General features: G+C 40.3%; 1 protein-coding gene across 1 annotated transcript; it reads left to right on the top strand.

Moving 5' to 3' along the window:
* Positions 1 to 2293: 2293 nt before the first annotated feature.
* On the top strand, positions 2294 to 4917 carry LOC122749935 (gamma-crystallin E-like). The gene is made up of 3 exons (XM_043996536.1): positions 2294 to 2302; positions 2404 to 2646; positions 4645 to 4917. Exons 1-3 carry the CDS (start codon positions 2294 to 2296, stop codon positions 4915 to 4917), a joined length of 525 nt encoding a protein of 174 aa, XP_043852471.1.
* The last annotated feature ends 7072 nt before the right edge of the window (positions 4918 to 11989 follow it).

Here is an 11989-nt window from a genome sequence, read left to right on the forward strand (position 1 = left end):
GTTCAGGATATGTTCTCAAATTCACCATGTCCAAAATAGATTGTGTCCCCTAAACCTACCCCATGACCTCTCTGTTTTTGTTAAGGGCTCCACCATTCTTCCAGTGAGCCAAGTTCCTCCCCAAGGACTAAACTTCAAATTTTCAAATCTACCTGCTTCCAATCAATTACAGGGTTTGTTGATTACTTCTCAATACCTCTCACATTCATCTTTCCTTCACACTCATCTTGGTTCAAATTGTCATCATCTCTCTTCTGGATTATTTCAATGCCTCCTAATTGGTTTCCCAGCATCCAGTCTCACCCTTCTCTAATCTGACCTTCACATAGCTGACAAATTGGTTTTCCCAAAGTGCACATCTGGCCACATCACTCCTTTGTTCAAGAAGTTCCCCATTGTCTTTAAGTTAAAGTACAAACTCCTCTTGTTTGGTACTTGAAGCCCTTTACAATTATTCTCTAGCCTAACTCTCCAAACTGATTACGTATCACTCTCCTTCATAAATTCTATAATCTAGCCAAAATGGCTAACTCTCACCTCCATGCCTTTGTATAATCTAAACCACATGTCTGGTATGCTCTCCCCCCTTACTTGTGCTTCTTTGAATCTTTCAAAATTCAATTCAGGGGGCAGCTAGGTGGAGCAATGGATAAAGCACCAACCTTGGATTCTGGAGGACCTGAGTTCAAATCTGACCTCAGACACTTGACACTTGCTAGCTGTGTGACCCTGGGCAAATCACTTAACCCCCATTGCCTCCCTCCCCCAAAAAAATTCAATTCAAATGCCACCTCCATCAAGAGGCCTTTCATTATACCCTGAGTGGTTAGGCCCTTCCCCCAATCATTGTGTGTGGGTTTTGTATCTATTCTGTATGTACTTATCTATGCACACATTTTACTTCCCTAGTGGACTGTAAGGCCACTGAGAGACTTTCACATTTATCCTCATATTCCCAGAACCTAGCACAATGCTTGGCACATAGTACTTCCTTTAAAAATGTTTGCTTCTTAAATAGAATCTTATTGTGTCTTTTGCTTTTACATAGTCTAGACATCCCCTTGAGACCCCACCTCTCCATTTTCTCCCTCCCAGAGAGCTATCCTTTATAACAAAGAAGTTTGGGTTTTGTTTTTTTTTAATTAGAAGTAGAGGGAAAAAATCAGTTAAACCTATCCAAAAAATCTGGCATGATGTGCAATGTTTCACACGCAAGGACCCTCTCATATACACCACCTCTGCAGAGTAATGGAGGGGATGTGTATTCTCATATCTCTTCTTGGTAACCAACCTTATTCTTTGTAATTTTATAACCTTGAATTTTAAAATATGTTTTTATTGATATATTTTGGGGTTTTTTTTACATCATCATAGTTTCCCTGAGTATTCCTCCTCTTCTCTCTCCTACAGAAGCATCCTATATAACACATATTATTCATTAAAGATATAAAGGAAAGAAAAAGAAGAAAAAACATCAGCACAATCATTCGAAACATTGGAAAAAGTCCGAAAATGTATAATACCTGTGGACCTCCTACCTCTCTGAAGAAGTGGATTGGTACCATCCTCTCCTAGCTCATCTTTAGAGCCTTGCTCATTCTTTGCAACATTGATTTTTTTTTTTTATAGTGAGGCAATTGGGGTTAAGTGACCTGCCCAGGGTCACACAGCTAGTAAGTGTTAAGTATCTGAGTCCAGGGCCAGTGCTCTATCCACTGCGCAACCTAGCTGCCCCTGCAACATTGATTTTTAACTGTTTTGTGATTGCTGTTCTTTCCAGCTACATCCTTGTATTGGGTAGAGTGCTTTCCTGCCTCTGCTTGCTTCACTTTGCATCAGTTCATGTAAAAAAAATGCACGTTGATACTGATTGATTCACCCCAGGTGTTGCTGATTCCAAGCTTAGCACTCTCCCAACTTCACCATGCTGTGTTTTCAAATTTTAATTTAAAATTAAGGAAGATAAATATATTCAGTGACAACATTTAACTAGGTTGTATTCAATGCTTGTGCCCCAAATCATACTTATTTTAAAGTCTTCATTAGAAGCCAACCACAGCATTAGGCAGGAGCAGCAATTCGAAGGCTCTGGAGAGAACGAGAGCAAAGCATACAATGAACCCTCATGATCATGATATATAAAGAAAAAAAGTGACAATCCCCTCCCTAGGCCCACTGGGCCCCTTTTGTGTTATTTTTGTCAATGCAGCAGCAGACCTGCTATATATATGGGAGCTGCCGCAGCTGTAGCCCATAACACTGAACTCCCAGTACCATCCTCCATTGATCAACCATGGGGAAGGTAAGCCAAGCAGGGACATTTCCTAGAGTGTCTTTGGGGTAAATGGATTCCTTGTGGTTGGGGCAAGATCAGGCCTTTGAATCTTCTTTCTCCCATTTCAGATCACTTTTTACGAGGACCGGAACTTTCAGGGCCGATATTATGAGTGCAGCAGTGACCACTCCAACCTTCAGTCCTACTTCAGCCGCTGCAACTCTGTGAGGGTTGATAGTGGCAACTGGATGCTCTATGAACACCCCAATTATTCAGGCTGCCAGTACTATCTGCGAAGGGGTGATTATCGTGACTACCAGGAGTGGATGGGCTTCAATGACTCCATCAGATCCTGCCGCATCATCCCTCATGTGAGTTCAGTCTTATCTTCAGCTCACCATATGGAGAAGTTAGGTCAATAGTGGACCAAGTAACTACTTTATCAACAAAAGTTCAATATTAATCCCAACAGGTGTTTAATTGTGAGCCTAGCTGAGATTACACCCTCTTCTTCTCCATCAAGTAGAAGTTATTGAAAATGAATGAACCTCTGACTGATGGGCATACACAGTGCCTTCTGGCCAGATGGCCCCACTGATAAAGAATAAATAATCATGTTAACATTAGTGACTTCCAGCATCTATAATAAGAATTCATAGAGTAGTCAGTCAGCTGTTTATGTGGTATAGTCGTAGTGGTGAAGGTCTCCCATTCCCAAAATGCCTCATCTGCCAGCCTACTGATATGTGAAAATCAACAACTGGAGACTGACTCCTTTGACTTCATCTTTTGGAAGCTACATGTATTTGTTAAAGGCATTTATTAAAATGTATATCCCCCTTGAAGGAGTGACATTGAGGCTTTATCAGTCATTTACGCCTCAGTGTGAATCCATTAGCAGATCTTTTCCTGAGAACAGGTTTTGATAGGGGGAAAAAGGGAGATGAAACCATGGAAAGAATGTTGGGGCTAGGGAGTGTAAAGGGGGGTAATTTTCAGCAGCAGAAAACTACAGAAATAGCTAGGAAAATTCAAAAACCAAACAGCCCTCTGCCCCAACCCCAGGAACCCCTCCTTCCTCCATTTGATTCTGGTACACTCCCTCAGCACTAGCCTGAGGGCTGAGCTTCTATTTTTGCTCAACCTTTAGAAGAGATTTGCAGGAATGTGCACTGAAGCAAGAAATGAAATGGGAACTGTTGCAAGATGACTTGCTTTGGGGCAACAGAGTGTAGGATTTGAAACAGCAGAAAGGAGATTGAATGGACCAACCTATCCTTCAGATGCCTTTAGTTATTCGTGGCCTGGCAATGGAGAAATAACTAGCCTTGCTCTCCCCCAGCTTCATTTAATAGAATAGAAAATCAAAGAAGAGGGAAATTAGAATGCTTCTTCTCTAGAGTCCAATCTCATACAATGAAAACCTTGGAATCCTAGGATTTACAGCTAGAAAGGGCCTTAGAGATCATCTAGCCCAACTCTTATTTTACAAGTGAGGAAACTGAGGCCCAGAGAGATAAACTATTGTGACCAGGGTCACACAGATAGACCACTATAGACATGTGAGATTTCAAAATACAAAAAAAAACATTATTATTTAGACCTATTAAATGACTTTTGCTTTTAATTTGGCTTCCTTAAATATGAAAAAGACAAAGAAGAGTTGGGTGCTTGTGATTACTCCTTATAGTTGGGGTCTGGGCTTCCAATCTCTCTCCCTACTTCTATATTTCACTCCCATCTTCCAACTGCCTGTCAACACCCTCTTCCTAAAGCCCAGTCTTTCTGTGTCGCTCCCTTGTTCAAGAGCTTTCTATGCCTACCTTTTGCCCCTAGAACAATATACATACCCCTCCATTTTTCATTTAAAGCCCTTTGCTACCTATCTGGCTGTAGCCAGATAGCCAGCTTTATTTCACATTTCTCTTCTTCATGAACTTTGTTTTCCAGTCACATTAGCTTACATCCTTTTCCCAGAACTTGTCATTCCATCTCCATCTCTGTGCTCTTACCCAGGCTGTGTGTCCCCCATTCCTTCATCACCTCTGACTCTTAGAATCCCTCAAGGCTCAACTCATGCTACCTCGTATGAAGTTTCTTCTAATCTTCCCTCCCCCTTTTTGAAGCAGTTGTCAGTATTTTCTTGCCAATCAAATGAAAGTGCATCTACTGTTGACCCTTGAAGTGGAAAATGTGCTCCTTGATCATAGGTACCAGTTTTCCTTTTTGTTGGTATTCCCAGCATCTAGCCTGGCATTATTCAGGTATTAGACCCTTAACTAATGGTCATTGGATTGGTTTTTTATTGGATCATTTACCAAAACAGGCAACTCTCTTATGACTTTCCACCTTCTGCCCTGGTTCAACAGACCCGCTCCCATCGACTTCGGATCTACGAGAGAGAAGACTACAGAGGCCAGATGGTAGAGCTCACTGATGACTGCTCTTCTCTCCAAGATCGATTCCACTTCCAGGAAATGCATTCCTTCAATGTCCTGGAGGGCTGCTGGATCCTCTATGAGCTGCCCAACTACCGAGGAAGGCAGTATCTTCTGAGGCCGGGGGAGTACAGGAGATACCTGGACTGGGGAGCCATGAACACCAAAGTGGGCTCTGTGAGGAGAGTGATGGACTATTTCTAAAATATGTTTACTCTCTGCCTATCTCAATTTGGAGATTAATAAAATACTTCCTGTGTGTTCCCTGCAATTAGGTGCTCTCGTGTGGTTTATTTTTTTTCTTCTTTTCTTTCTTTCTTTCCCATGGTAAAGGCTTAGCTGGAACAAGGCAAGGCTAAAAGTATGTTTTTCTATGTCAACTGAGATGGGAAAGGTTATTGGATTTTCTCTGAGTCCCTCAGAACCTCTGAACCAAATGTCTTACCACAGAGGCCTGTATTTTTTTTAATGTGAACTCTTTAGTAATTCCTAGGAAGCTTATCTTTTAAAACTTACCTAGATACTCTAAAGAATGAAAGCACTGAATTACCTGTCCCTGACTGGTTCTAACAACACAGGGCTGGATATTCTGAATAACCATTATGCAATGTGGAATGGACTGGATTGGGGATCTCAAATCCTGACCCTAGTCACTGTGGACAGCACTTTCCCCCTTTCTCTCCCCCCATCATTCAGGGAAGTAAGAGTTTGGACAAGAGAAGCAAATCTCTTCAAATCCAGTCTCAGACACTTGACTAGCTTTGTGAACCTGGGCAAGTCACTTAACCCTGATTGCCTTGCCAAAATAAAAAAGAGAGAGAGAGAGAGAGAAGCAAAACTCTAGGTAATAGTTGAGCAAGTAGATGATGGAGGGACAGTGCTCCTGACCTATGATTTCATTGCTGTGGGGAACACTAGGTGCAGAAACTTCTTCTACTGATGCAAATCATCAATTTATCTGTAGCTCATAATCTTAGAGATTTGCCTTAGGCACTGAAAGATGAAGTAGCCTGTCTGTAGTCAGGCAGAAAGAACATGTTAGCACTCAGATCTTCCTGGACACTAAGACTGGGCCTTCACCCACTGTTCCCTGCTGCTTCTCAAATAAACTATGGATACAAAATTAAACTGAATATGCGATGCAGATTTGAGACCACAGTAAGAGGTGGTCTGTAAGGTCCCTTCCATAATAATGAACTCTTGGCACAACAAAACAGGTTTCCCCTCCCCCTTGTCCTCAGTCAGCAGGACTGTTTTGGCATCCAAGGAATGTTAAAAGATTGTCAAGAAGAGTTCCAACACATTGGGTAGATCCTCAATGATACATTTATGGAAGAACATGAGTAAGAGACCCACTGGTCAAAATTGCGGTAATGCTCCATAATGTGGGCCCTTGGAGGAAGTACCCATATCAATGTGATTATGGGTCATAGGATTATGGATTTAGAGCTAGAAGGGACCTTACAAACTATCAAGTCAAGCTTTTCCAGATGAATGAAATCATTACATTTTACAGATGAGGAAACTGAGGCACAAAGAAGTTAAGTGACTTGCACAGAATCATATCGATAGTAGATGTTTGAGGCAGGATATGAACCCAGTTCTTCCTGACTTCAAGTTGGAATCAAATGAGATATATTTATAAAGCACTTAGCACAATGTTGGGTTCATATTATATGCTTAATAAATGCTTGTTCTCACCTTCCCCATCCCCATGTCCAACACTCTATCCACTAACAGCCATGCTGCCTCTGTGTTCAAAGTTTTGAAATGTTAAGTATTCTGATCAAACTAAATAATATTTCCACTGTAGTCTACATGGGGGCAGCGAGGTGATGCAGTGGATAAGGTGCTAGGCTTGGAGTCAGGAAGACTCATCTTCCTGAGTTCAAATCTGGCCTCAAAACACTTATTAGCTGTGTGACCCTGGGCAAGTCACTTAACTATGTTTTCCTCAGTTTCCTCATCTATAAAATGAGCTGGAGAAGGAAATGGCAAACCACTCCAGTATCTTTGCCAAGAAAACCCCAAATGGGGTCATGAAGAGTCAGACATGGCTAAAAACAACTGAATAACAACTCAACATGGATCAGATCACATCTGGTATTGTCTTCAATTTGAGGCACTAAATTTAAAAAGAGTATTGACAAAACAAAGTGTGTAGAGGAGGGAAATCAGGGAGTGAGGAGTCAAGAAACTATTAGTAGTTATTAATAATTCACAACAATATGGTGCTTTTTCATATCAACTTTGTTCAAATATTACACAGAGAAAAGGGAATAGATGTGTTCGATATTGCTACTGAGAAAACAAGGAGAATTTCTGGGGGAAAAGTTACAAAGCTTTGTTAAGCACAAAAATTAATTTTCCTGCAACCTAAATTTTTCAGCAAATAGAATAGACTACTTCGGAAGTAATGGGCTCCTTCACATGGAGAAGGGAGTAATTATCTGTCATTCATTCATTTATTTAAAAAAGAATTTATTAAGGACCCTTTATTTCCCAGTAACTATGCTACATGCTGGGAATACAAAGATAGGACCAAAACCAATTTCTGGTCTCAAGAAACTTGTACTGTAGTAGGGAAAAGCAATGTGTCCAAAGATAAATAAATACAAAATATATCAGAAAGACCTAGTATAGGAGATGGCACTTGAGTAGAAATTAGCCTTGACTGGTCTCTTAATCCATGATGGTTTGGGTCTAATGAAAGCATATGGGAAGGAATCAAAACCAGCCTGCTCTCCCAGTTCAAGAGGTGGTGTTCCTTTCCGTAATGATTTAGGAGAGTGAGTGCTACATTCCTCCTTCTTTTGCTCTTCAAGTCTCCCTCTTCCCATTATATCTTGTGCCTTCTTGGGTGGAGAATACTGTCAAAGAGATTCTTGTTTGGATCAGAGCCTTCCAACTCTGAGCCGAGGGATGACTTTGATCACAGACAAAATGTCTCTGCACTAGATTGTTCTGGGAAAAGAATTTCTTCTCTGGGTCTGTTCACCTGCAAATAATATTTTTTTCACTTCTTCTCCACTTGCCATCTTAGGATATTAGAAGAATTGATGATTAGAATTGCCCATGTGCTCTAGAATAACTCCCACTAGGAATGACAACCTCAAAAAATAGGAACAAGTCAGATTCAATTTTGGGCAAATGAGCCACTGACTAAAATGGTTAATTCACTATAAGCCTTATTTTAGGTTAATTAGTAATCCTCCAATTTTACCCTACAGGATACCTTGTTTCTTAAATGGACTATACAATTTATTTTAAAGAATCAGCTTTGTGTATACACTTCTTTCCCTCTAATCTTCCTGGAAGGAAGGAAGGAAGGAAGGAAGGAAGGGAGGGAGGGAGGGAGGAAGGAAGGAAGGAAGGAAGGAAGGAAGGAAGGAAGGAAGGAAGGAAGGAAGGAAGGAAGGAAGGAAGGAAGGAAGGAAGGAAGGAAGGAAACTGTGAAAAAAATAATGGGATTTGGCAGATACTCAAAGGCCCACCTGGAGATTAATCTAAACTGATTGAATTAAATGAGAGTGATTGACTTTGCTGATTAGTCTACTTAAAGTTAATTAGATTATAACCACACCTGGCTGGCCTTTAAGGTATTGTTCTCAGAAGCTAAGGACTTTGAACTCAGCATAAGACCACCTTCAAGTCTGGTGAACCAATGGATTTGGATGATGCTAACCAATCAGCTTGAAGCAGTGTGTAAGGACCACCTCTTCTCCAGACCTATAAAAAGCTTCCACACTCAGTTTTCTGGGCAGTTTGTGGTTGAAGCAGGCTCATGGTGGAGGACTTGAGGAAGAACCAGATCAAGCTGGAACTCTAGGCTAGATAGACCTTTTCTTAACTTTCTGAACTCCACGTGTTTTCCTTTTAACTAATACCTTGTATGCTTTAATAAATGCTTAATGCCCAAAGACTGGTGCTAAAGCTTCTAATTTAAGGTGATCACACATTTATATTTTAAACATCACAAAGGGAAGGAAGGGAAGGAAGGGAAGAAGGAAGGAAGGAAGGAAGGAAGGAAGGAAGGAAGGAAGGAAGGAAGGAAGGAAGGAAGGAAGGAAGGAAGGAAGGAAGGAAGGAAGGAAGGAAGGAAGGAAGGAAGGAAGGAAGGAAGGAAGGAAGGAAGGAAAAACTTTCCATAATGAGATAGGGGAAATACCCATTGATTTAGTTATATGACCTGGTTTTGAATCCTATCCAGTTCTGAAATTGCAATCATTTCATCTCTCTAATATTCAGCTTCCCTTCTTGTTTCTGCTTCTAGCTCTGGAAACAATATTCAATTAGCACTTCTATTCCTGGCAAGGATGAAACAATTAATTAGCTAATCACTTTATTCACCAAACTTATGACTTTCCTATCCAAAACATTCTTCTTTCACTACCATTCCACTATCTATGTTGCCTTCCCCTATTAGGGTTCAGGGCAGAGCTTGTCTTCTTTTTAAAAAAATGTATACTTATCAGTCCCTAAAAAATGGTAATCACTTAATAGATATGTATTCATTCATCTTGACATATGAACTTTATCTGACATTATAATGGGCCTGGTATACAGTAGTGCTTAATAAATGCTCCCTGAATGAATGACAATTATATGATTAATTATAATAATCACAATTATCAGATTTTTCTAAATCTAATTATTTTAGATTCCATTCAGTAAAATTTGTTGAGGGCTAAAGTTTATTTTTGCTTGCCCTTTCTACAAATATCCCCATTGAGGTCTATTCTCATAGGACCAAAGATTTAAAGCTGAAAAGGACCTTAGAGATCATCCAGTCCAATCTTCTAATTTTACTGATGAGGAAACCGAGGCCTAGAGAGGTTAAATGATTTGCCCAAGGTCACGCAGCCAGTAAGAGGCTGAGGCGGGATTCGAACTCAGGTCTTTCCAACTCCAAATCCAGCATGCTATTTGCTATCCTACATGTCTTTGGGGATGTTGGATTGAGACCATGACTTCTGAACCATGCAGGATGCTTAAGGTCAGACAGGCAAAAATTCTAAATAAAGCTGGTGGATATAGTAGATAATTATATATCTATCATCAATGTCGTCTTTCATCCTCCTTCTACCTGCACTGTGGTTTTAGCACCTTGTTCTCTGGGAAGCCATGTTTGTGAACGAAGAAATGAGTATTTTAATTCCAAGTCACTGCTCACTTCCTTGTGATTAAATTCAGGGCTCCAGCAACACCAGTCTTTCAAAGTTCAAAGTTCATGGATTTCTAGCCATGTTGAGAATGGGTCCTAGGGGCAGCTAGGTGGCACAGTGGATAAAGCACCAGCCCTGGATTCAGAAGGACCTGAGTTCAAATTTGACCTCAGATACTTGACACTTACTAGCTGTGTGACCCTGGGCAAGTCACTTAACTCTCATTGCCCTACCAAAAAAAAAAAGAAAAAAAAAGAGAGTGGGTCCTGGACTTCTTGATTCCCATGGCCATGTCTCATTTATGTTAACCCTCTCTCAGTTGCTCTGGCTCCAACAATGACCCTGATAAGAACTGTTCTTTAAGAGAAAGGTAAAATCAGAACTCTCACCTAGTTAAAATCCTCTGATCCATTTGATTGGGCTTGTTACTAGACCTTGTGTACTTACATGATTTGTCTTTTAGAGAGAGATAAACAGACAAACACAGGCAGACATACACAGAAAGACAGATACAGAAATAGAGACAAAGAGAAGAAGAATGAGACAGAGACTGAGACAGAATACTGAGCTGCAAGACCTTTGAATGGAACTGTCCACAGAAGCAGATTTTTCTCTTACGACATTTTAATTTTCTTTGTAGTAATTGAACTACAAACACAGAATGCAGAAATTCATAGGTCAGGCTAAAATTGGACTACTGAAAAGGATGACGATTTAATGCAGGTCTGTCCAAATTTTCCTCAATTATGGGCCATATAACTGGAGATTTATATATGTGTAGCCTATGGGAACTATTGTATTCATCACTGGGAAGTATAGGCTGCTAGCCATTCAAGCTTATGGGTTGTTAGCAGTAAGAGAAGCATAGTCTTAAAAAATAGATTTAATTAAATTTGCTTTTACAAAAATGCACAGAGACTCAAGGCTAACTGTTGTTTAATTTTTATGAATTTGTTCAGAATTGTTGTTCAGTCATTTTTCTGTCATGTCCAACTCTTCATGACCCATTTGGGGTTTTCATGGCAAAGATATCACAGTACTTTACCATTTCCTTCTTCAGTTTATTTTATAGATGAGGAAACTGAGACTAACTGAGGCAAAGTGACCTAACCAGGATCACACAGCTAGTACGTGTCTGAGGCTGGATTTGAATTCAGGTTCTCCTGACCCCAGGGTCACCACACTATCCACTGACCCACCTAGTTGCCCTCTATGATTCAGAACACTGGGATTTAACAAAATGAACTTTGCATAAGAATAATAATAATCAACAATCAATAACTATTTATTAAATGCTTACTATGTGCTAGGTATTGTAAAAGGCACTGGGAATACAGATAAATAAATGAAACAATTCCTAGCCACAAGAAGCTTACATTTTAACAGGGGACAATTATGTAATGGGGCAGCTAGGTGATATGGTGGATAGAGTGCTGGCCCTGGCGTCAGGAAGATTCATCTTACTGAGTTCAAATCTTACCTCAGATACCCTATTAGCCATGTGACTCTGCATAAGTCCCTTAACCCTATTTGCCTCAGTTTCTTCATCTATAAAATGAGCTGGAGGAGGAAATGGAAAACTCCTCCAGTATTTTGCCAAGAAAGACCCAAATGGGGGCAGCTAGGTGGCGCAGTGGATAAAGCACTGGCCTTGCATTCAGGGGACCTGAGTTCAAATCCAGCCTCAGACATTTGACACTAGCTGTGTGACCCTGGGCAAGTCACTTAACCCTCATTGCCCCACAAAAAAAAAAAGAAAAGAAAAAAAAGACCCAAATGGGATCACAAAGAGTTGGCTATGACTGAGCAACAAAAACAACTTTGCAACATTGTAATCAATGAAGTGCTTCTTTCATAATAATTTTGGAAAGCATATGGTACAAGTTTTATAATCCCTATTTTCTAGATAATAAACCCCAAGCCAAGGACCAGATCCATTCATTGACTTACCCAGACCACATAGCCAAGTAAATTGTAGAGTCCAGGTGCAAACTTAAATCTCCTGACCCCAAGTCCAAAGCTCTTTGTACTATAACAAGCTTGCCACTTTACAAAGGATATCAAGTGAAAGTACATCTAAATTCTAACTCTAGATTTATATCAATTTCAGT

Source organism: Dromiciops gliroides, chromosome 3 (genome assembly GCF_019393635.1).
Source record: "Dromiciops gliroides isolate mDroGli1 chromosome 3, mDroGli1.pri, whole genome shotgun sequence".
Classification (NCBI taxonomy): domain Eukaryota; kingdom Metazoa; phylum Chordata; class Mammalia; order Microbiotheria; family Microbiotheriidae; genus Dromiciops; species Dromiciops gliroides.

Bases quoted from the DNA above. Each gene is read 5' to 3' on its own strand.
- LOC122749935 (XM_043996536.1), top strand. The intron at 2,647-4,644 runs GTGAGTTCAGTC...CTGGTTCAACAG, and splicing joins CCTGCCGCATCATCCCTCAT to ACCCGCTCCCATCGACTTCG.